The following is a 27,987-nucleotide window of genomic DNA, read 5'->3' on the forward strand; positions in this document are numbered from 1 at the left end:
CTAAATATAAGGGATTGCTTTAAGTCATGCTGTAATCCTGTCGATTATACTCCTATTGCATAAACATTATATATGCAATTCTATTATCGTATTTCACAACGAGATCACACTTAAGATAATTTCGACAATTTCCAATTATAGTTTAATCCTTTCATTAAATCAATTCCAAATTTAATATTATTCTACGTTTATATTCTATTTTTGGGCTGCAATTTTCAAATTGCTCAATATCAAATTATTTGCTGGATAAATTTCTAAAATTACTGTATTAAAGCATAAAAATTTGAATTACAGTAAAGCCTGTGTAAACTGGAATCGCGCGGTACCGAAGTTTTTTTTTCCGTTTTAGACAGGTTTCGCTGTACTTTATTATCTGGTAAAATTTATTTTTTAAAGTAAAATTTTGAGCAAGATTGTAATTTAATAACTTTGTTTAATTCACAAGAGAAAAGTAAGCTTAAAAGTCCGAAATTAATTGTTTAAAAATAGTACAGTAGATTCCGTTTAATTGGGTACAGTGGTGAACAGATCATTTTTCCAATTAAGCGGCCAAACTATGAGAATAAGCCGTAAAAAATGAAATATTTATTAAAAATAAATTAACTACAGACAAAATGTTGTTCATTTTATTACAATCTTCGAAAAACACCAGAAGTAAAAGTGAGAAAGCATCAGGATAGAATACACTGCACTTTCCCACAATACTTAGTGCGTATTTTCATCTAAATGATGATAAACAAGCTTATAAATTTTATTAGTCCAATATACCGCCAAATACAGGTTCTATAGCCAAAGAAATAGCAACTAGCTACATGACAAAAGATATTGCATTTTTTAAAAATTTTTAATAGTCCAAACTAGCTATAAGTAGCCTAATTTGGCGACCTTGCCTTTCAGTTGGAATACATCTAGGTGACAAGCACCTACGCAAGCAAACTAACGTGTACGATCTCTTACATGTGAAACGGATTATGCCATTGGTTTGCTTACTTACTGCTTACCACAGTTTCTACCAGGAACCTCCTGATTTCTTCCGTCTACCCAAGAAAGTTTGGGTAGCCGGACTAAATCAAAAAGACACCTAAATTATTTTATTTCTGTTTTACCCTAACTTTTTGACGTAGCAAATTTGAGAACAGTATCAATAGAATAGCATTTTTTTACTTTAAACCTATTCTACAGCGCAACTTATGATAACTGATTTAATTGCGATGCAACTAAATGCAAAATCCTTTACAATTTGCCGTTCAATTACGATCTTAACGTTAATGTCTCAAATAAGCGGCGAGTACGTTCAAATAATCTGTACCAATTTACATTAAATACATTGATTTGTTTCTGTTCTCTTCATTTTAGCCCAAATAAACGGTTGACCCAATTGATCGGTGACCCAATTAAGTGGAATTCATTGTATTTGAAATTAAATTATTAGCTTTATGCATATATTTCTTTAAAAAGTTTTAATAGTTATAAAATTTATTTTTTGTGACGTATTCGAAAGTCTTACTTGCATACTTATTCAATATTAGTTTCATGGGTGCTTACATGCTGTTTAATGTTTAAATATACGTAAGCATTCTGTCGCTATTGGGTACCAAAACTTCAATATTATCGAAAATAAAGGCTACACCCACCAGTGATCGAGTGAAGAAAACCATTAAACTTTGGTTCATGCCTGCCCAACGGACTGTCCATGTGAATTTTTCCGTATTTTCACCTGTCTAACACCTAAGTGTGGACCAGTTTCCCCATAGAAAATCCTTCCGAGAGGCACTGCCTAGTTTGAAAATCATCCATGTGTATTATTGCCTTATCCCATAGGTGGGGAACCTGCGGCCTCGAGGCCGCATGCGGCCTCCGCGAGGTTCTTGTGCGGCCCTTTGCCACCTAGTACAAAATGGTAGAGTTCGTTTCAAACAACTATTGTACATCAACGCCATGACAGTTGCGCGAAAAATTCCGCCAAAGACAGTCATATTGTAACATGACGTCAGAATACTAGTCTGAAACGGACTCTAACACGCATGAGCTAGGCTCTGGCCCACAGACCATCCGTTTCAGACTTGGACACTCAATGTTAATTTTTTAAACAGTTTTTAGCGCCCCCAAGTTGCAATAAGAATGAACTAAACTATATTTAAGAGATTGCAGCTTGATCCAAATATACAATTACTGTCAAACAAAAAACAAAGCCAAATAAGTCACTAACTTAGTGAATAAAAAAATATTTTTTATTGTATTTTTTTATAATATTTTATATGTATATTATATTTAAAATTTTGTAGTATTATATTTTATTTTTTCTATATAATGCAATAAATTGTTAAATCTATAGAAAAACTATAATAATTTCACAAAAGTCACTTTCTTAGGTCAATCAGCTTATGCGGCCTCTCTTATTGCTGCCTAATTTAAATGTGGCCTCTAATAGTAAAAAGGTTTCCCACCTCTGCCTTATCCCATTACATTCTAAATCGACTAGACTTCTTAGGTGACAACGGCCTCATTTATAAATAGATACAGACATTCTATTAATTTTTATATAAGTATCAACATTAAAATTGCCACCGTTATCATAGATTATGAAACAAATGTTATTAAATCCTTATTATAACAATAAGCGATATGTAACAGAGCTTCCGAAAGGGATACGAAGGCCTGAGAGGTACTTCACCAAAAACAAATAAAAAAAATATTGTATAGAGGCCTCAAATACCTCAGGGCCCAGGACAGTTTGTTCGTTTTGCCCCTTCCGGACGACATGTAAAGACCAAATCGAGAGGATGATAGCAGGATTGATTTGATTTGGGCTCCGTATGCAAGCGGCTTTCCAAAATTTAACCCTTTATATAAGAGATAAGACAGAATTTTCCAAAACTTAGATGACGAGAAAACTATTTTTATTGATTTTATTCATATATTTTTATGGTTTGTGGAGAGCTCGGATCCGTCTCTGTCCCTGATCATATTTATGAAGATAAATATAATAAATATCTTTATTATATAATAAAGGTATGATAAAGTTACGTACACATTGTTTAATACATGTTTTATCTTTATGATATTGAAGTGTATGAAGAAATTAGGGTCATAAATATGCGTAAATAATGAATATATCAACTTTAAAATTAATAAATTATTACTATAATAACTTTATCGTAATTAATTCTAAGAAAAACACAAAAATAATATAGGGATGAGTCTTACACTTGATAACACTTTATATATGTTTACAGGTAACAACTGCCATCTGGTGTTTAACTTCTATACAACATAACTATATATTATATGTAATAAGTTTAATTAATTGATAAATTAATTAATTTACACATAAATAAAACACGTTAATTATTCAGTATTTTTATTAAATAATTAAATAAATTTAATTAAAATATTTTTCTAATAGGGATCGATTTTAAGAAATAATAACATTACAGGGCTACAATCAAACCTCTGAACAACGTCCACTGACAAGAATATAAAAAGTGGCCGTTGTTCGGAGGTGGCCACTTTATGGAGGTTATTTGTACGCATTTAGAAAACGTGTCCGTTATTAAAGGTTCGATTGTATAATGAATATATTTTATTATAATGTAAAACCTGTTTAAAAATTTCAACTTTTAAAATAATTTAAAATTAAATTTGAAACTTTATTTTTATTTATTGTATTAATAAATGTGCGCATTTTCTTATTGCTTTCAGTTCAATTCGCAGGAAAAATATTTATTAAAATTTTTTTCTTCCTTTTGTAAAATTCTATCAAAAATTCAATATCGATTAATGTATGATATTCAATAAAAAAGAAAACAAACACGCCCGGAAAATATTGAAAATAAAATTTTAAAATATATATATTTTTCTTTATATTCAAATACATTTTAATGAATAAATTAAATATTTTTAAATAAAATTATAAATATTTAATAATTCTTTTTTAATAATAGTAATAAAATTTAAATAAAATAAAAGGGATTTTTGGTTGTAGGAAATATTTTCGATCGAATTTATTGATTTTCGGGATGGAAGTTTCTTCATAAAAAAAAAAAAAATTCAATAGAAAATTTTATCATCAAAGGCTGAATATTTTTTCCATCTTATAAACGAGAAAACTTTCATAGTTTGATATATTTTCTTCATTTATTCGAAACACAAATTGAAAAGGAAAGCATTAAATACAGTCGAACCTCCCAATAGCGGCCACCTCTAAACCGAGGTTCAGGAACGTCTCTTGTTGAAATGAATACAAATAACCTCCACGTCCTCGTCGGTTGTCGTTATTCAGAGGTAAATAAATCAAACAATTCATATTGTTATTGGAAAAATACAAGAATAATTCATCAATGAGACATGATATATTATTGATAAAGTTCTGTAGAAGCTATTAAAATCATATTTTACGTTCAAGTGACTTGTAGAAGTACATTTTATTAGAAAACAAATTGTCGTAGATATTAAATAAAATATTTGTAATACAGCGTAACTTCCATTTAGTGCTTTCTTTTGTTTCCTTTTGAAATTGCCACTAAATCGAGTGCGGCGCTAAACTGAAGTACTTCAAACAATGGAAATGATGTGTAGGAATATTGTCCACACACGTTAATGTGTTAATAACCATTTAACAGATACTGAAAGATTCACTAATTCGTATTTATGAGAAGAGTATTACTGGCGCTTTATGGGGGTTGCTCTATTTAGGAAAATGTAATATCAAGGTTCTTTAGCTCCATTTTTTTAAATATAAAATTACTGTTTAAAACTCATCTAAATTACTAAATTAAGTCTTTTAAATTTAATTTATTTAGTTAAAACATTAATATATATATTAATTATTCGTTTTATTTGTGTAAGTTTAATTATAAATTAAAATATAATTAATTAACTTAAGGAAATTTTTATCATTAATTATAGAATTTTTAATAAAGTAAAATTTAAAAATTAATTTAATAAACATTACATTTTAACTGTTTAATATATTATTTTTATAGATATATTTATTACTTTTAAGGTTTGTTCCCTGATTGAAATTTATGGTATTTCTATCTATAAATGCCATTTAATTACAAAGTTTTATAATATTTAAAAGATAATTTAAAGAGCTACATTATCAGAAGTTGAATATAAACCTTGGCTACACGATAATCAGCTAAAATCATAAAATAAATCCTTTAGATGCAATATTATCGAGAATATAGCACTAAATTCTCTTTTATTGGTTCTATTCGAAAGTTCTAAGACAATATATTTTATGTTAATGGAAAGATGACATCTGTAATATCACAATAACTTACATGATATATTCTCTTGTGTTAATTGCATTACAAAAAATATAATAATTTAAAAAATTAAAGATATATTTCTTACAAATATAGTTATGGAATTATTTGATATATCTATTACATTTATTTTTGTTTCGTTCCATTTTAATATAAAGAATTTTCTTGATTTTTAGAAATATATTTCCAATTTTTTGATGCTGAATCAGTAATTGAATTTATTAATTTTATTTGATTTTATGGGAATGAAAATTTTTAGTAAAATTTTCAATACTATAATTAGTCTTGTTTCTATAATTCAAAATATTCTTTAAGATAGAATATTTATCGATTTATTTATTTATTTATTTTGTGTACATATGGCAATGCCATCCATAACTTAAGATACTGATAAAAACGATACAAAATAAACTCCATAATAACATCACAAGAATAAAAATACATTATTTAAAAATTAATACGTTTGTTTGTTTTATTTGGATATCAAATTATTAGCCCCTGTACGTTATACTTTTCCTAAAAACAGAAGAGTCATGTCAGTCATTTGTGTAACGCCGTTATGGGGGAGAATTTTGGAATTGAAATCACGTAACTTTCCATCTATACCGGAAGTTACTATATATTTAATCAGAGCTTAATGCTCCTACGGCTTCCATATACGGTTTCGACTTTCATCCCTCTAATATCGTTCTTGAGAATAAGGAAGGACAGACAGACAGAAAGACAATTGGAATTTATACGTCTACAATTTTTTCAAATTGAAGCCCAATAATTTAGCTTAGGAAGCAAAAATTATGTATTTATTTATCTAGAAAGTAATAAGATAATGACAAATGATTTTTTTAAATTTTAATTAATTAATTTAATATTATCATTAATAATTTAAAATTATTATTCTATCAAATATATGATATAAAAACTGCTTATGTTTCTAAAATTTGATTTATAAATTCTTTACTAGCAAAGTCATTAATTTTTCAATTGTAAATAACTTTTTATCGCTAAGATATATTATGTTTAATATCTTTTTTTCCTATGGATAATATATTTGAAAATTCACACACAATTAGACTTGTTATAGCTTATGCTTTAAAGTACTAAAATTATTTTATATTTCATGGTAACGTGTAATATTTCTCGTTGTAAAAATTAATAATTCTAGCAAAATATTATAATTTAATACATTTTGCTATAATTATAAGATTTTTCATTGTGTTTCTGGTTACTCGAAATGGTTTCTGGTCATTCTAACTTATTGTTGGCCATTTACAATCGAATTGCCATTGAATAAAAATAAAATGATAATAAATTGTGTGTCCAATCAGTGAAATTACACTGCATTCTCGTTGATCCGTAAGTAATTTAACCGAAAACATTCATTAAAAGGAAAAATCGCGCTCTTTCCTCGTCATTTTGTTCCACTAGAAATGGCCTGACTTAATCACCAGATTTAGATTCTGTCCTCGCTTTTTGCTAATGTAAAACAATGGCTTTAGGTTACCCAAGATTCTCCCAATATTTTTCTTTAATGACGCTTAAATTATCTTCAGATACAGATAAACCAACAATAAATTTTTATAATTACGTGTTAATTATGTTTTCAATATATTTTATTGCTCCTGAGTTTATCTGTTTCTTTTCCCTTAGATTTATTCCACAAATATATTTTTATTTAATAGCATTACGTGATAGAGCATAGTCATTTTTATAACAAAATTTTATATTAAATAACAGGCATATTAAATTCCTTCTTAAAAGATGAATAATTGAAATTAATATAAATCATACAAATGAAAGTACCAGATATTATCCAAAATTTAAATAAATTTAATGTTAAATTTTGTACACTGGAGCTATTATTTTGATTGTGTAGCTGCTTTTCCGTTTGAAATTGCATCAGATTTATTCTGTCGAAGTTTCCTTTGAACTCAATTTACTAGATTTTATTTTAATTTACATTGCAACGATTAGCCTTGAGTTTAAATTGCCCCATTGCTAATTTAACCAGAACCACTAATTGAGTCATTATCCGATGTTTGCTAATTCATAGAATACTAATTCATTAAACAACCCACAGATTACTCTTTAACTATCGGTTCTGCATAAATTAGTAATGAGACAATTTACTAATCGTTAAAAAAAACTTTGCGCATAAAAATTATTTGTTGCTTTTCATTATGTAATATTCAATTTGTAATATGCAATATGGCCCATATAAAGCCTTACTTAGACTCATAGCTACTCCCAGAAGTGGATAGGAAAAAGTGTCCTTTAATTTCAGAGGGCACATGGTGAGAGCCCATAGTGGAACCTTCTTATAGGATCAAAATTTATGGGTAATTCTGCTTAAGATGCAATAGAGTCTTGCGAAAGAATTTTGTTGTTATTATTTTTTTGGGGGGGAGAAATATATGATTATATATAAGTTTGCAGTTTGTTAGTATAATTAAATTAATAGTTCACTTCATTTATGAAATAAGTCAACTGAAACTAACAGTTTCCATAATCACGGACTATAAAATTTCAAATTAAGTTATTGAAATTTCAACCATGATGCCATGACATTGAGTTATAACATAAAATTATTCATCTATATTAATTATAAATGTGGTTATGGAAACATCGTCCTAATATTGATTTTTGCTTACAATAAATCTGTTCTATAACAATAATGCTTTTTTTTTGTAAATAATTCAACAATTAATAGAAGTTATTGCTATATTTATAACTTTTTGCATCGATTTTACGTAAGAAAATGATATTTATATAATTACATGAGATAAATAAGGTCAAATATAAGTATGCAATTTGCATAACATGAAATATTTCTTATATTCGTTTACTTGATTTTTGTTTTTTTTTATGAAGATGAGATTTGAAGCAATCTATAATAATAGAAATAAAAAAAATCACGAATACCTGAATATAATTAAACAATAAATATACATAAATACATAATACTGTATATAATAATAATTGTTTAAGTTTATTCAATTGCTGTACTTATAAAGTTAAACTACAAAATCTTCAAGACATAATGTAAAGTAAGTATAAGAGATAATGTTATTGTTTGAAAAAGAAAATCAAAATAGAAACATTTATTGATTTTAAGTGCGGTTTTCACATTCTTTAGTAAAGGAATAAAAATAAAAATAATAATAATAAATTAATATTACATATTATATATTATTTATAATACGATTTAATATCTATAAATTTACAATTCCTGATGTGAATAGTAGAATAAAACTATAAAATCAAATATATAATACACAAAGATATGTTTATGTGTGTGTTATATATGTATACAGATATAAAACGGTTTACATTCAAAAACTTTTAAGAATTTTTAAAGTAATAAAAATATATATGTTATGTATGTATACAGAGTGAAGTTATAAATGTTTACTTTTATATATTTTATAAAATAAAAATTAAAAGAATTTTTATACTGTTAAACTCCATCAATAAGTAATAATAAGAACTTTTATCGTTTGATATTGTCACATGACTAGCGATTGCTTAAGTTTGTTGAAGAGTTATATTAAATGATTATTGATTTTTAAGGTGTTTTGTCTTTATTTCTTTATACTTTACGAGTGGATACTTTGTAAATCTTATAATATTCGATAATTTCTTGACGTTCCTTTAGAGGGAGCCAGCATCGCTGCTTTAATATCAGTGGTATGGTGAACGAACTGTATACATCACTTTGGTGGCTCCATCGAAATGTCCGATCTATAATTTTGCTATGGAAGTGCTACTACTGCTTCTGTTAACAAACTCAGCAGCTGAAAAAACAAGTAGGAACGAAAACGATTTAACAAGAACGGTGAATCTTGTTGTTTTATCGCCTGCCAACGATACTTATCCATTTTCTCTTCAAAAAACTTTACCCAGTGTACTTTACGCAGTTAGAACTTTAGAAAAACAAGGCTATAATGGAATTCTTAACGGAAGAAAAATACAGGTATTATACAGAGATACTCAATGTTCTTCTACTTACGGTCCACTCGCCGCTTTTGACTTATACATAAGGGATAGCGCCGATGTCTTTTTAGGACCTCACTGTCCTTACGTTTTGGCTCCTGTGGCGCGTTATACTACAGTTTGGAACGTTCCTCTTCTAACTTCGGCCGGACAGAATGATAATTTTGACTTTAAGGAACCTCATTATCGCCTCTTGACTAGAATGAATGGATCTTATTCTCAGATTGGTTTGATATTCTTGCAAGTGTTGAAAAAGTTTAATTGGAAAGTTGTGGCTTTACTGTTTCATAATTTCGAAGAGCGTATACACGGTCATTCGGATTGTTATTTTACTTTAGGTGCGTTATTTACAGCTTTGGGTAGTAAGAATTATCATCGTGGTTTCGATGAAACCAAGGAAGATATTAATTATAGGCAAATCTTAATTGATGTTTCTAAGAATGCAAGAAGTAAGTATAATTCCCGTTTTTACTTATATGATTTAAGGTTATTAATATATATATAATCTATATAAATTTTCCAAAATTTTTATATTTTAAAATATATAAAAATCGATAAACATTGTAAAAGTTTTATTTAATATATCGATTTGTAAAAAAAAACATTGGAATAATTCTTAAAAATTCTTATTTTTATGGAAATTTAAACGGAAGCACTTAATCATTTGTAAGTTCGTTTTTTTTTATTTTTAAAAATTTTTATTATATAAAATGAATCATTTTATTTAAATTTTAAAATAATTTTATTATGTATTTACAATAGATTTTGGTTAGACTATATCATTCACTATAAAATTGTTATTTAACTTTTTACATATAAAAATAGTTGTTAATTACTCAAATAGTGTAACTTTGTGTCTTCTGAAAGTGGAAAATTACTTGAAGCAAAATTCATGAGGTTGAAATTAGTCGTTGTTAACTTTCCACATTCCCAAGATACATCACGTTGACAGCATCGTGAGATCGTATTGTGTATGAAACTTAAATGCAAATTATATCTGGGAACATTTGCTGTGTTATTCGTGTCTATAATTGAAAATATTGCTAACTAGTAATTTTCTTCTGCTCGTAAATGAATAAAAGTTCATAATAAGCTTATATTTTCTATATAAATTTTCATGAATTCTCAAATAAATTTAATGAGTATAAGTTAAAATTCTTGAATACGTTTACAGTTTTTCTTATATAAGTTCTTAAATTATTAAATGTTTATTATGTATACTTTATGAATTGTTACATAAGCATTGGTTTGCTTATATAAGAAGTAATTTCTTATAAATATATGGGGCCAGCGTATCATTAATTTACATACGTTTCGACTTTCACTTAAGTCTCTTACTTAATCTTAAATTTTACTACAGTTATAATTACGTCGAATAAGTTTCATATATTACGTAAAGTTTTCTTTCTTTATTTTTTTAAATAATAAGCGTATCATCATTAAAATTCGTATTTATAAACTTTTAATGAGGCAGTTATAAATACAGGATGATCTTAATTAAAGTACCTTTATTCAAACCTGTCTAGAGAGAGATTTAGCAGTCAAAATGCAACCGATATTTCCAAAAATAAATAAATTAATTAAAATAGTACGAAAACTCTCCCCTAAGGCACTTAGGAGCTGCAAGTAACAAACGTTTTATTTATAAAAGACAATCATGCTACAGAGATGCAGCAGTTACTGCTCAATTTGGTCCGCATCCTGAAATTGTAAAATCTGAAAGCCATGAACAGTGTGTTCAACGGTCGACTTAAATTCGGCTTGTCTTTCAAGGTTGCCAAATTTACACATTGTTCCTCGATAAACCAAATTTTTAAGCATTCTCATAACTAAAACTTACAAGGCTGTAGGTCTGGAGAACAAGACGGCTAGCCAGTAGAAAGCGCCCCACTAATTACTATTATTAGTGAAATTTAGCGTAAATATCTGTACGCTGTTAGAAATAGAGACTGATTTTTCATGAAGATGGTCTCAAGGCAATATCCTGTTGCAGTGGGATGAAAGAAAAGTATCGAACATCTCTCGGTATCTGTGGGCTGTCACAGAGTATGTCACAGGTCCATCGGAACGAGCTTCTTCGAAGAATTGTGCAGGGAAATATGTGGATGTGAATCTACGTCAGACTGTAACTTTAGAAAGTGCAATGGAATCGACATGGGACTTGGAACGAGAGGGTTTTCATTGGCCTAAATATAATAGTTACGATGGTCACTGTTCCACTGAGATGATGTATCTCCTCGCTTCTCAGGATCTTCTAAGAAAGAACAAATTATCCTGTCTATTAAGCTGATTGTGGCTAATTTTATATGAATAATAATAAACCAACTTTCACAGTACAGTATACCCTTTTCCATAGAATATGTTTAATTGCTGTACACTTTACGTTGTAGTTTTGTGATCTCGACAGAGTTAAATGCCCATAACTCCAGTTTCCTCAAATCGAATTATTGTTCTTCTCAGAGCTTGGAAAGTCTATGGACTACGGCGAATTTTCCAAAGTGTAGCCTTAGCATTGTCGTTGTTTCCATAAAATATTTTCACAAGAAATGCGTCAAAGTGACGGCCGTCGAAACTGATGATAACAATGATATTCAACAGTTGTGGCCACTTTTATACTCAGAACTTGGCTGTATTCAATATGCTTATACAAACAAAAAACTGCTTTTTCGTTACTTGAAACACAAAAGTGCCATGGTGAGTTTTAGTTTTTTTTTTTCTTTTACACAAATATTTCCTCGTGTTCCGAGATGATACAATACTAAATTTGATTGCATTCTATAAAAATCCAGAAAAGAGTTGAGTAACTTTCCTGCAAAAAAGTTAAAATATTGTACGATGCCATTTGTTATCAGATTTTATTTTTAACAATTTTTATATTATTAATTATTATAAAGTTATGAAAAGCTTAATTTTCAGAGTAGAGATGAGTTTTATAAAAAGAAAAAAAAAATTGTAAATGCGAGTAAAATCTTCATTAAGTCCGATTCCATTTGAGATATGACACATAACCTCCTTTTATTCCCTATCTCCTCGTCCTTTGTCCACCGAAATTTAACAGCATCAATCCCTTAATACACAACCCTCCCCCCTGCAAAATTTCAGAAATTTTGACAAAAGACACAGGAGTTGTTATACTTCAATTACGACCACTTGTTATATTCTAAATTTTTTTTTATAATTATAAACATAAATAACTATTTTCTCTTAAAATTTTACGTGTATTTCGCATATTTTTCTTTTAACTTTTATACTATAAAATTAATTTTAGCTAAAAACCGATGAATCATTAAAGAAAAGATTTAAGTAAGTTAAATATTATAAAAAAAATATTTAATATTATTATATTTTCTGGATTTAATTAGGTCATAATTCTTTTATGATTCTGAATTATGTCCGAAAAAGTAATAACTACATTTATTGTAAATTTATAACTTTACCTGAGATATAGATTACTCAGAAAACAGAAAATTTTATTACCTTATAAGAAATTTGATTGCGTATAAAGTTTATAAAAAATGCTTTATTTTTAATCTTAGTATAAAAACTTTTATGAACAAACGTGCCAAATAAATAGTGTTATAATTATTTTATATACTTCTAAATTATTTTTTCTGTTTTATTAAGTATTTTTAAATTATTGTGAGTAGTATCCGATGAAATTTTCATCTTATTTATTTAAAAAAAAAAAAAATTCATTAACCTCGTAATAACGCTACTTGTATTTTAGGGATTAAAATTCTCGCATTAAAGACAGAAATTACATCAAAAATATAGTTTAATATATTGTAAGTTAAATAGTTATTAAAAGTTCATTTATTAATTTATATTTATGCCCTACTTTAATTACATTAAGCGGTATTGTTTTTATAGTCGAAAGAAAGAAAAGACTAATTTAAAATTTCTTAAAATAAATTTTTATAAATTATATATATATATATATATATTTTATTAAAGTATAAGTCGGAACTTATATTTATGTTGACAGCATTACTTTAATGGCGTCTAAAACCTAATGCAATTTCTTACTTTTCTTGCTTAGTCGTTTTGAATTGTGGTCAGAGAATTACTGACCTACTTGGAATTCCTTACTAGTGAATCAAAGAGCACACTATCCTCGAAATGTTTTTTTTTTCCACATTTTTATGTTTTTCCTGACTAGAATAATACAAATACAAAATCAAATTTCTGATGATTTATTATCTTCTATTTATTTTTATAATAAAAATTATAATGTATTTTCGTTATCCTAATTAGAATTAAAATATTAATAGTAGATTTTTTTTAAGAACTATTGTATTTAAGTGATAAAGTTTATATTAATTTAAGCGTTACTAAATATAAAATGAAACCTATTAAGTTGACTCCTTTGTATATTGGATTTTTAATTTGTACTGGTTAACATCTGTAGTGTAATTAAAACGAAGGCTGGATAGCCGAGGTAATTAAGGTGTAAATCTACCGTTTTCGGGAGACCAGAGTCGAATCTTGGCAATCGAAATGTCCCAGAAATTTTTGGGATAATCCGTACTAGATATGTCGGGCTCCGTAAGTCTTTCCCCGTTGTGAGAGTGGCCGAACTCACGAGTAAGGAAATCTGGCCCTCATAGCGCTTACAAGGCAAAAAGAGCCAAAAGTATATGCTAATGAAAATTGATAAATTTTAACGCTAAATATCATGTACATGAAGCTATTAATAATATATTTATCATTAATATGTACTTAAAATTACTTATAAAAGTTGGTTTCTGTTTAGTTTATAGTTTTCCTCTTCCTTTCTGCACGGCCCACCAGCGGACGACTGGATAAAACACAAAACACTAATAGTTAGTCACGGTTTGTTCCTGTTCAACACGCAATCCATGTGGAATTTTTGGGTTTTATTCACATTTATAACACGCAAATAGGGGCCAGTTCACATAAAAGTCCTCCCGGGAGATACTACCCCTTGGCAGATCGCCCACATGGTGCATTGTTTTATCCCATTAATTATACAATCCTTCTCCTTTTATATAGGGCAGTTCTCTTAATTTGGAAACATTTCTAGTGTCAAAAATAGATATTATTACATTTAAAGTCCATTTCTTTTGAAATTTATCTAAAAAATAGATTTTAAGTATTTTATTTTTGCTTGATTTTAAAATTTGATCGCGTGTAACTTCAGCAGAAGTATTGTGTTAGAACTTGAACGTCGGCACCACTTTTATTATTGATCGAAAAAAATATGAAAAAAATTCACTTTGAAAGAAATTCAACGCATTTTAAACTTTCCATCGTCCAATTTTCAGAATTTTAACGTTATAAGTTTTTATTTATCAATATGTGAATATTTTTAGTGTCACAACTTTTTTAAACCTGATTTAAAGCTATAGATTCTTCACACAATAAAGAAATATCGTATTTTATGATATATTATTGCATTTTTTTTGTTTTATTTCATATCCAGATTTGTTATAATGTTAAAATAATCGAAAATGATTGAATAAAATGTAAAGTATTTTCCTCAACCACAGCTTTTTTCATTGCTGTTCACCTCATTGAAAATTCAATCTTCTAATGTTAAAGTAAAAATATTGAATAATATAATAAATTAAATTAGTGATTGGCAAAAATATAGAAAGTGACAAAATGGATTTTTTTATGAATTTCATTAAGAAAGACCTGTTCTTTAATTATGCAAAATTTAAAAATCTCAGCTTTCACAATAAAAATTAATTTAATAAAAAACTTTTTAATATATAAAGAAGTATTTAATTAAATAAACTTTTATAAAAGGGTAGTTTTCTAGGCCAAGGATCGAACGTTTGAATATTTAATTAATATTATTAAATAAATATAATTTATTTCATTATGCTATTTATATTGTTATTAATGTTAATCAAAAAATTTAAAATAAAAGACTTTTAATCAGTGATAAGGTTAGAATTATTTACAGCTGTGATCTTTTCTAAATTTCCTACTCTAGTACAATTAAAATATTATTGTAAGCTATTTCTTTATGTATAATTAAATACAGTACATTTCTTTATGTATAATTAAATACAGTACATCAAAATAAACTGATGTATGTTAGCTTTTATCGAATTATCTTACGTTGAAAGCACTTAAAATCTAATTATACATCTATTAATATATTATAAATATAGTCTACGTTGTAAGGATTTACATGAATTATTATTGGAGGAATATTTAACGAGTATTTTTGTTTGTTAAATTACGAATTTCTAAAATATTTTCCTTTACGTAGAAAAAATATTAAATTTTTTAACTTAATTAATATATTTATTAAAATTGTTTTATTTTACAGGATAATTTTTTTACAGATATTACGAAAATTTTTGCTACTATTTTATTGTATAGTCTGTTATTGGCAATTATTATTGTATTGATGTAATGATCATTACGTGTCAATTATATTGTATTAAAGTAAAAATTTACATTGTATCATATTTTTTTCATTTAAATCTTCTATAACTGTTTGTATATTATACCTAAATATTATCGAAAACGGTTAATTTTAACTATGCTATAAGTTTTAACAGTGACTGGGTATACAAACCACGGAATACTGGTAATTGGTTGCGGGTAACTATCCAAAAAACTCCACGCGGTTGTCCCACGTGGAGTTTTCCGGGTTTCATCACATGTTTAACAGCTAATTAAGTCATTTTCCTATAGAAAATACTCCCAGGAGGCAGATAATCTACGTGTTACATTGTCTTATTCCATGAATCCATACGTCTAGTTTTGATTTCAATATTTAACTTATTGATTGAATCTATATCAGTTTTTGTACATTTACAAAAATATTTATGGAATTATTTTAGTATAAAAAAATAATTTTGGTATTGAGTGAAAAATAGCTTAATCTTTATGTAAGATTGTTTGATTTTATGCTATTTTACTCCTTTAAATGAGATTCCGATAAAGTATGATACTGTATTACTGTTATGTTTAATTAATGTATACAATTAACGATACATTAAAATAAACAGACTTTGTTACATCGTCAAATAAGTTAGATACTATAAAAGCTATAATATACAATGATAGAAAGCTTGCTATTTAAATTGTCATAATTTAAATTTTAAATTACATATCATCAATTGTTATATATATCAATTTTGTATTGTGCTCATATAAAATCCGAAAATTTAAATCAAATTAATGAGACTATAATAAAATTAATTATGATTTATATCTTAAATACACGCACAAACTCTTTATATTTGTATGTTTTCAAACGTGTTTACGTAAAGTTATAACAAATATATAAATAGGTCTAACTTTATTAATTAGTTTGTAGACATGAAAATTATTGCTATTATTTAATTAAATAAAGAAATTGAAAATTTTATAGGGCATTTTCCCCTGGAAACTACAACTCGTCGAAATTTCAATATTAGTAATTTGCTAAATTTACTAATTAACTTCTACATTTGATAAGACACTAAACATCTGTTTCATTTGATTCATTCAAAATTATCTTGCCAACAGTACAATAAATAACGACTGGTATTCCAATCACGATATTACAATTACTGTGTTTACTGCATCTTTATCTATAAAAAAATGATAACAAATTGAAATAAGCTATTATCTTATATATAAATTAGTAATACAGTCTTTCACTTTCTTTTTTTCATTATTTTAATATTTATTTTAAAATTTAAATATGACTTTGAAAGTAAATCGTTATCAAATAAAAGACGTATATCATTAAAATAAGACTTTCAAGAAAAAATGATATGATAATTAAACGTAAATGTAGTTTATTAGGCTGCAAATAGGAAAAATTCCCACTGTCGTCTTTCCGGCCGTCCGTCCGTCTATCCTTAATCTCAAGAAAGATTTAGATAAATGAAGACGCGACCAGATATGGAAGGATTAGGGGCAGGAAGACCAATTAACTATATTATATCAATTCAAAAATTTTCCCCTGAAAGGAGTTAGATAGATGAACGGCAACACTAAAGGAAAAGTATGATGTACGGGGGCAAGCCAGTACTAATTTAAGGTGGAGAGCATATATTTTGAATTGAACAAATTAAAAATTATGATTAAAAATTGCGGCATTGTGACGATGTCACGATAAAATAATTGCTCGTTGTCTTTAAGTTCTTTTAACTTATTTAAAATAAAATATTATTAATAGATTTGAAGAGTAACAAAGGATACTGCGAATTTAAGACTCGCCACAATTTTAAAATTGAATTCGGAAATATATATACATTATTATTATAATATGTATATATAACTTGTACAGAATGATATAAAATTAATTTATTTAATAATAATAAAAACAATTTTTTATTTATACTTATTATCTGTAGCTAAAAATCTGTTTTACCTTAAAATTTGTAACGTAATTTAAGTTTAATGTTGTTACAATTATTAATTTTGTATTATTTCTTGTGTATTATGTAAATGTGTAGAAAGTCTTTAAAATTTTTGGAAGTTTTATCACGTTTCTTTAAAAAGTTGTTTGTTTACTCGAATTTATTTAAAAATCTATGAAATCTAAAATTTACAAATAAAAATAACGTTCCAACTGAATTTTTTTATAAAATAAATGACTGAGTCTGGAATATTTTTATTGGTATAGATGTTTAAACCATTTACTTAATGTCTTTCGATTATAATACAAATGTTCGGCTATTTTATAATTTAAAGAAAAATTTTTAGTGACAGATTTTATTTAATTTGAAATATTTCTACTAAGATAATAAAAGTCAGAATATTTCAATTCTCATTGAATTTATCAGATAAATAATTGATGAAAATTTAAAACATTTAAATTATATCTTCAATGATATCATTTACATCCAGTTCCTCTTCAATATTCTTGTATTAAATCGTGGAAGAAAAACAGATTGGAATTTTCTTTTTCCAGATATTCTGAATATTTGCTACATATTGTGTACTTATTGATTTACAATCTTCGTTTAATTTGCAAATTAAATTAAATGCATTCCGTGTAGATACAGTAATGAAATTGTTTTATTATATCTGAATTCTTGTGTATTTTATAGAGACAATCATAAGAATTTTGGTTCTATTAAATATTTCCTTTTAAATTGTAGAGCACTAAAGTGAATAAAATGTAAACTCTCTAAAGGAATTCTATATTCTGGCTGGAAAATATTGTAATTTTTGAATAGTTTGATTGAAATAAGTTGTGTTTAAGAGTTTGATATATGGTTTGTTGAAGGTCAAGAAGTGCTTGGTGACTTCAAAGAAGTGTTTAGTCTTAGATTATAGGATTTGGAAGCACCGGAAAAAGCTGGACGCAATATCAAATGGTCCCAATATAACCTTCCAAACTTATATTCTTGACTTATACCCTCTAAACTTTGCAGTATGTGAGAGAATTAAAGGCAGAGTTTATGCTTTTCCAGTAGAGAACCTGCAGATTCTTCAGAAGTGCTTCAGGAAAACAATAAAAGAAATTTCAGCAGTAATCAGACAGCATATTATTGATTAATTTTAGGCACATACAAAATTTGATTATGTCTGAAGAAAAACAATGTGAAAACTGTATTTTGTAGTTACTGGTTAGTTCCATTTGATTTGAATCGAATTGCGTTTGCACTTTTTGAATAATTTAATTTTTTCGTTTGAATATATATATTTCTCATTTTGTAATTTAGTGTTGTCTAAGTAATCCTATAAAAATGTTAAAGTTTTTTAAAAAATTTTATAGTAACTTAAAATATTTGATATTTACTGGATTATATCGTGCATATACGTTTGTAAGTATAGCATAAATCAGTGGCGTAGCCAGGACTTTGAGAATATTGGATTGCAAAGGGTGGATACTATAAAACCCCTGGATACGCCCTTACATAAATCTTTATTAAATATCCAATATGTCTGCTTATTTCACTAAGTAAGTACATTTTAGAAAAAGAAATGTACCCTTTTTTTGAATTATTTTCAGTTTAATTCACTTAAAACAATATAATTAAAGCGCACTTTTCATCACACAAGATATCCCTTGTGAGTTAAAACATTTGATAACGTTAGAAACAGGTAAGTGTGTCAGTAAAACTTTAAAACAAATTCAAATTTAATCTTCATGAATGTCTTGAAACGCATCACAGCATAGTTATTAAGCATTAAGTAATGATTAAGCAAGCTTATAAATATTTATTAGCAAAATTATTTTTTAAATTTGTGAAAAAACAAATAAACCAGATGCATACCTACTATAAAATTAAAGTAATTACTCTGCAAGAAGTTTGAAAATTGCAGACTAATTACTTTAATTTTATGGACAGACAGATGCCACTGAGAATTTATAGGTTTGCAATTTTAAACTTGCAGACCTATAAATTCTCAGTGGCATTTGTCTGTCCTACGTTAATCTCGACAATGGAGTTAGATAGATGTAAATCGAGACCAGAAACTTTAGGAACCGAAAGTCCCGATTAACTATATAGAAACTTCCGCTGTTGGACCGGAAGTCACTTGATTTCAATTGAACATTTTCTCATAAACTGTGTCATAAATTGAGAATACATTCACTTAAAATTTAGTTTCAAGTGTATAATATCCAAAGATTGCCGTCTATAAATATTGCATATAAATGCTACATTTCATACAATTATGAAACATTTTATGCCAATGGTGAAAGCAAAGAAGCGAGAGATGTAAGATCTGTCTGAAAACGGAAACTTATCTAAACGGGAAAAATTCGGTAACGTGTTCCAGTTTACACGTGTGTGTATATATATATATATAAACTAATTTTCTAAAAATGAATTATTGTAAACAATTGCTTAATTGCTATAAAGTATATTCTTTATCCAACTCAAACCTAATGTTTTCAGTAATACAATGGTTTAGAGTATAATGATCTAATTATTAACAAAATTCTATAACATATATAAAAAACCCAGCAACGAGTTATGTAATTTTTCTGGCAAAAACATTTAAAATTGCTTGTGGTTCCATCTGTTATGATATTTTATTTAAAACAATTTTTATATTATTAATTATTATAAAATGGAAAAAAGCTTCATTTTGAGGACAGGGATAAGTTTTGTAATTATTGTAAGTGTTAATAACGAGTAAAATTTTTTTTAGGTCTAACCCGACTGGAGATATGACACGAGACCCTTGTATCTCCCCATCCCGTCGACCTTTAACTACCAAAATTGAATTTCATCAATCCCCCGAATACAAAAATCTTCCTGCAAAATTTCAAAAATTTTTCAGATTTGAGGAGGAACAAAATAGTGCACCACACACACTAACATCCATACATACAGAAAGAACACCCGAATTTTTTTGCATTTCGAGGTCCCCTGAGTTCAAAAAATGTAAAAATCTTCACGGTCACTTTTCGAACGATCGCCATACATTCTTTCTGTTATATATAACAAGCAGGAAAGTAATAAGATGTATTTTTAAAATTTTACACATTTTCGTCTATTATATATTTAAATAGTAGTCATTAATACCTTAAAAATAAAATACATACAGTCTAATCTGCAATAACGTCTACCTCTAAACGACGGCTCTTTTTAGGTTCGTTTCTATCTGAAATGCATAAAAAATAACCTCCAAAGCACCGTCATATTTTATGTTCCATTCAATAGCCATTGTTCGACGGTTTGATTGTATATAAATATAAAATTATGATTGTTAAACAGTAATAATTTATGCATAATACTATCATTATTAGAAATTAACGACAGCAATTAAAATTTATCAAAGTTCTCATTAAAAATTTATCCTGTATAGTGACAGTTTGACGTAAATAATATATTTATCAAAATTTCAAAATATTTAGTTACATGATATTAATTAATTATTTTGCAATGAAACTATACTTTTGTAAGAGATTATTATATATATTATCATTTTCAACGAGCAACACTAATTATGACATCGTCACAATGCCGGGCTGCTATTTTTAATAATGTTTTAAATTTAAAAAATCATGTGACTTCCGGTCCTTCCCGGAAGTTCGTATATAGATAATTGGGCCTCCACACTTAAGCTTTATACTTCCGGTCTCGACGTTCATCTGCTAACTTCATTCTCCACATTAAGGAAGGACGAACAGACGGACAGTCGGACAATATGAATTTATATGTTTGAAATCAAAAAATTGCAGTCCAATAATTTAGATATTTTAAAGGGATTTTATACTAACTATAAAATTAAAATTAATAATTATTTATATATTTTACGTGTGTAATTTTGTATGAGTACGTTTAATAATCATTTCATGCTAGAAGGGATAATCCTGAATAAAAATTATTATTAAATAAATAAATAAAAATATAAATTTATTATCTATGTATATGCTAAGTAATTCTTATAAATTTAGGAATTTCCGGAAATTTTTATTCGGATTTTTTGCAAGCAATTTTATAAATTCCAAAGAATTTGCGAGATTCTGCTGACGTTACGTCTTTACTTTTTATAAATTTTCCATTGAAAGTATTTATATTTTTCTTTAACATTTCCATTCTGAACATTCTTGAACTTAATTAATACTTTTTAACATTATTTGAAAAATACTAAAATAAAAATATAACTTATTAAATAATCTTCAAATTATTTTTATTTATTTCTTCGATAACTAAACAGCGTATCTATAGATTATTATTTATGTAAACATTATGTTTTATATTATAATATAAGTTAAATCAAAATAGAAAAGATAATTCAACTGTTCTTTGTTCTTTAAAATCAATTTACATTTAATTACACGCATACAGTTTTACATTTGAATGCAGTAAGTTCAGCTAAAAATAAATACATGTCATTGTTTTCCATCCAAGACTTTCTTCTGACAACTCCTTAAATCTATTGTGACACATTGATAACATTATTTTTGATATTAAATAAACTTGGCAGAAGGGAAAAACAAAAACTTTCAGAAAATATTTTATAAATTTTTCTTATAACTTAGTGTAAGCAATAACACAGAAAACAAAAATTTAATTGCATTCTTTACTTAAAAATTATAATTATAAAAGTAAGTATTTCTTTTAATTTCACGCGAAATAATATTTCAAAAAATTTACTTGCGTTTAATTATACATTTTATTGTACAGATGTTTAATCTTTAAAATTCTCTGTAAATATTTATAAATTAGTTTGTATGAAAATTGATTCTTCATGTTCTCCTTTTGTAACTAGTTAATATATATATATATATATATATATTGGATTACAGTAAATAAAATTGTTAGTAATTTTTATAAATATTTGTTTTATGCTTGAAATAAATTTTCATTTCAGTGTAATAATTAAAAATAAATAAATACCTTCTATAATATTTTTATCGTCATCTATTGTTTTATTTACAACAAATTAATACAATAAAAAATATACCTTATGTATATAAAATATTAATTTATTATATCTTACATTATATTTCTGTAAAATATTATTGGTAAACAGTATATGATTATTTTAAAATATATAGAAAGTAAGTAAATCATTTTGCATACGTACTGACAAGGAAATTATTTGGTTTAAGTCTGAAAAAATTATCGACTTATAAATTTCCACTGTCTGTCTGCCTGTCTGTCTGTCCTTCCTTAATCGTCTGTTGGGAGTTTAAGAAGGACCTAAGAAGGAGATAAATGAGGAACCTGTTTAGTTAGACAAATTAATATTCGTCTTGTCTTTGTTCTTTTATTTAAATACTTTAGTTAAAAAATCCCAAATAACAAGCCTATTAATTATGTAAATTATAAACTGATACAGTTGATTTTAAACTAATAGAAGTTTACTAATTATATTATAATAAATTATGTTATTATATATTATAAAACAAAATAATAATAATTCATTTGTAATACTTTTGAAAAAAAAATGTATAAAAATTAATTACTCTAATTCATTAGTGAATTATAACTTAATTATGTATATAATTCATTATACTCTTTATACTTTTATAAAGTAATATAATGAAATTATTTAAATATCTTTAGTTTGAAGACGTGATACAAAAGAATCATTTTAGCATATGACCTTTAAAATGTATTGAAAGAATTAAACTCTTAATGATTGATTGTCGTTGGTTATTAATTATCCACTCATTGGACTGCTTAAGATAAACTGACTTTTGATGTAGATAAATGTCGAGGGTTTCACTCAAGCGATTAAACTGTAAACACAGAATCCTTCTTGACTACTCTCTATTCTTATGCAGTTAAACTTTAGAAATTATTCTTTAGAATGTAAGTAAATCATTTACGGTTAAGTGAATACGAGACAACTGGAAACGGAAAAAATATATCTTCCACAGATTAAGGAAATGCACAGAAATAGTTTGGAAGTAAAAAGAATTTATTACACATCATTTTTAGTTATTGAGATTATTTAAAAATTATACAAAGTTTTGCACTTTACATATTGTTTAAAACATGTTTTCATAATAAATTTGCATTTATTTTAAGTAATAAAAAATGTAAATATTGTATATTTGAAATCGAAAATGCAACCAATATCTTTTATTTTCCCTGTTGTGTCATATCTCGAATGGGGTCAGATTTAATGAAAATTTTACTCGTTATAAAATCTTAGCGAAAAATATTTGTAAAATATACTGTAATAATTCTTTTTTAAAATATATATGTATATATATATTAAAAATTATATAAATAATAGGCCCAGTAATCATAAAGTTATTGTATACTTAATACAATATATCCTTAAAATGAAATTTATTACTTAGAAATATATGTATATATATAGATATATATATATATATATATATTTTATTTATTTATTGTGTGTGTATGTAGGTGCATGTCTACGCGCGTATTTATAAGAATTGTGTAGCTATATATTTATATATAACATTACATGCACGTAATGTTATAGTCACACAGAGTTCTCCTATGTACTGATGATATGGAAATTTTATATATCTATAATTATTTTCAGAAAGGAAAAACAAAAAATCCAAATTTTTCACACAAAAATAAAGTAAAATCTACTTCAGATATTAAAATAATTTAATATTTATTATACATCGTAAAATAAATACTAAATTCTTTATTTAAGTTAGTTTCAAATCGTTATAAAATACAAATATCTTTTAGGCAGTATATATATTTTGACACTGTTTATTGTTTATATCTACATATACTAACAATAAATATAACTATATATACGATATACAGGTGAAAGTGAAATTGTTTTTTAAAATAATTTTATATATATTTGTTAGTATGAAATATTCGACATATATTAACTATTTAATCTGTTGTATTATGTATTTTATACTCTATAGATAAAAACGTTGATTTTCTAAAATATCTTAATTAATAGTTAAGGTTTTTGATTAAAATTGTAATAATTAAAATTTGTTGTATATAAAAGGTAAAGTTTTTGCATTAGAAAGCTTTGAATTTTCTAATCAATAATTCCTTTTTGAAACGAAAGATTTGAATATTTTCAGAGTTCTAATATTTGCTATATTAAAATTTTGCAGATGTGAAAAATTCATAAAATTTGCACTTTCGAATGCAAACAAATTTTATGTTTGTCTTACAAACATAGAATCTTACAACGTCTTTCTATACGTACAGTACGTTCAATTCTATACAACGTCTTACAATGTATCTTCTATAAAAGATATTTTAAAATGAGCATTTTATCTTTATTTTTTTAACATTGAAATGGATTGTAGACTATTTATAGAATATGTAAAAGTAGAATTAAATTAAAATGTAATAAAATCTTTAAATATTTTATATAATATACGAAACCTAAGTATATTAATGAGTGTTATAATATAATCTATATACACAGTATATGTAGAATAGAATGTCTGTCTGTTCTCTATACACTTATAAACCCTTCCACCGATTTTTCAGAGCTTCTACAGGCTACTATATATTTACTATATATTTCATTAGCTCGAATGCTGTATCATTAAATAAATATATTATATTTAATAATTATTATTATGTAATAAAATATAGACGCAACTTGGATCACGATTTGGAAATTCTTTCCTTGAATTCTTCTTCCTGGAATTCTTTTTTTGGGAGATTTTTCGAGGCCACTAGCTACTCTTCCTTCAAAATAAATTAATAATAAATAAATTATTTTCATTTATTATTGTTTAGTAATCATACTTTTCCTAATAACAATAGAGTTATGTATATCGTCTAACTCCGTTTCAGAGAAAATATTTCAATTGAAATAACGTAATGTTCAGTCCAAACCGGAAGTTAATCGAGACTACCAAGCAATTTCCATATCTGATCTCGACTCTCATCTATTTGACTCCGTTCTCGAGATCAAGGAAGGGCAGACAGCCAGCTGGATGCCAATGGGAATTTATAGGGCTACAGTTTCTGAAAATTGAAGCCCGATGATAACTTAATGTATTTAATATTTATAATAGAAACTTTGAAAAAGTCATTTCAGTTTCTTTGTAGATATATATATAATATAATTTACTTGCTTTGAAATATATATTTAATTTGTTTATCTTTATTTCACTTCTGCGAGAGTAAAAACTTACTGAAAGTTTTCTACTAAGGATAAATATATATATAAAAAAATATCTTTTTAAAGAAAGAAAACTTTATAATTTTTTACATTTTAATGTTTACAAGTCGTAGCAAAATTCGAAAATTTTTTTCTATCATTTTTTCTTAAGACAGTTTATTTTTTAAATGTAATAAAACATGTTAACTAGTAAACAAATCACTAATATATTCAATACTTTTCAAAGCAAATACATCACTCAAATATTTATTAAACTGTCTGTTTACATTGGTTCGATCAAAGTTTATTTGTAATTTTAAATACTTAATTATTGATAATTAATGCAGATTAATTTTTCAAATAATTTCTTATCTTTTTTTAGAAACAATATTAAATTTTTATATTGAAGTTAAAACAGAATTTCCCCTGTAATATGTATATTTAGATCAAGTTTAATGCATAATTTATTTTCAAAATATATTAAATATGTATTTTGTTAATCATGTTTATGAAAAATAAGCAATTTTGAAAAATTAGATTTTCAAAATTGTTTACTTTTAGAATTACTTTACAGAATTTACGAAAAAAAAAAATTATTATTTACTTTCTTATGATTAAAAATCGCATCCACGTGTAAAATTCCTCATAAACATTTATTGAAAGCTTTTCTTCTATTTTACTCTTGTATACTTTTACGATTTTAAAAGAAAATAACTAGAAATTTTATTTTATTCAAATACCAAATAAACAAACTTTGTAAAAGAAAATGTGCTAAAATATTAATTTCTTTAAATATTTAAATAAAATTTGTGTTAATGTTACTCGAAAGTTAACCTTCGTAGATCATTAACAGAAATTCCATTTTTATAATAAAAGTCTCGGCAGCAGCTTTGTGTAATTTTATTTTAATTTTATTTTCTGAACTTCTGTAACTTAAATTTTTATTAAGTATTATAAAAGTTTTCTAGTGTTAATTTGAACTTATATGCAAAGATACGGCTTAAAATATTTCAAATGTAGGAGGTATTTTATTATAATAAATAAATAAATAAGTAGTAGTAAATTAAAACGAAAATTTGTTTTTTTTGTTTGTTTGTTGTATTTTCTATGAAACAGAAGCTTTATAGTTGAGAATACAACAACAAGTTTTATAATCAAATTTAAAAGTGTTACAACTTATGAAATATATTAGGCCTATTCTATTTTTTTATGTATTATGTACTTTTAAAATTTGAGAAAGTGGCTTAATTATTTTATAAGTTGGCATATAAATTTATTGTATTCTTTCATAAACAATAATTAATTTTAAAAACCGCACACAAATACACATACGCAAACACAGCTATATGAATATACACATATAATATATATACACTTATATGCACAATTAATACACGCATTAAGCTAACAGTTTACCACAAAATTTGCATTTATCTGCTTAGTCTAATCAACATTTTGTATAATTACTAAATCATATCTTTATTATCATAGATGAGAATTGTTGAAATTAGAATAGCGCTGTTGAAACTAAATAATTTATGAAGTAAATGATTATTAGAAAACGTAGGGTTATTAATCGTTTCTTTAACTTGAGTAAGATAAATTAAATTTTTGTATTTTAATTATTTCCGCTATTATTATAATGCTTTAGGAGTAAGGTTTGTGAGCCTTGGTTAGTTTCCTGTTTTAGGGTGTCAGAATTTGCAACTTAATTATTAATGCTGATTCTAGTAGTTTATTAGTTTATTACCGCCCTGGCTGTGATCAATAAAGAATATTCTTGAAATTATTTGAGGTGATCTGGCAATATATATATACAGGGTCGGTCTTTATAATTAAAGTTCCACTTTGAAATGGCCATAAAAGAAAAACTACTGGACAAAATGCTATGAAACTTGGTAATAATTTACAGGAAGTCATGGGATTTTATTTTCCACAAAAATATAAATAGTTCAAAAACTAATCACCAGCGGGAAATGGCGCTGCATGCAATATTGTTGAACGAAATAAGACGAAGTACAGGGTCTTTAATTATAAAGACCCTGTATGTAGAGGTGGCTTCCTGAATTTAAGCGACTAAAGTACATATACATAATATTGTCGTTCACAGCGACGCAACTTGGATCACGGTTTGGAAATTCTTTCCTTGAATTCTTCTTCCTGGAATTCTTTTTTGGGAGATTTTTCGAGGCCACTAGCTACTCTTCCTTCAAAATAGTCAAAGCGCCATTGGGTCATATTGTTTCCACTCCCT

General features: G+C 26.2%; 1 protein-coding gene across 3 annotated transcripts in view; it reads left to right on the forward strand.

The window, feature by feature from the left end:
• The window catches only part of LOC136980822 (atrial natriuretic peptide receptor 1-like), a 294,166-nt gene that overhangs the window by 97,111 nt on the left and 169,068 nt on the right, over positions 1-27,987 (forward strand). Inside the window, exon 1 of one of the 3 annotated variants that reach the window (XM_067277016.1) lies at positions 8,913-9,712. The exons of the other annotated variants lie outside the window; for them this stretch is intronic. Coding sequence (XP_067133117.1) covers positions 9,025-9,712 — 688 coding nt within the window. The 5' untranslated portion in view covers positions 8,913-9,024. Of the gene's footprint in view, positions 1-8,912; positions 9,713-27,987 lie in introns of those variants that run through there. 3 annotated transcript variants of the gene reach the window in all.

The sequence above is a fragment of the Centruroides vittatus genome, unplaced genomic scaffold (genome assembly GCF_030686945.1).
Source record: "Centruroides vittatus isolate TY-2023 unplaced genomic scaffold, ASM3068694v2 contig_726, whole genome shotgun sequence".
NCBI lineage: Eukaryota > Metazoa > Arthropoda > Arachnida > Scorpiones > Buthidae > Centruroides > Centruroides vittatus.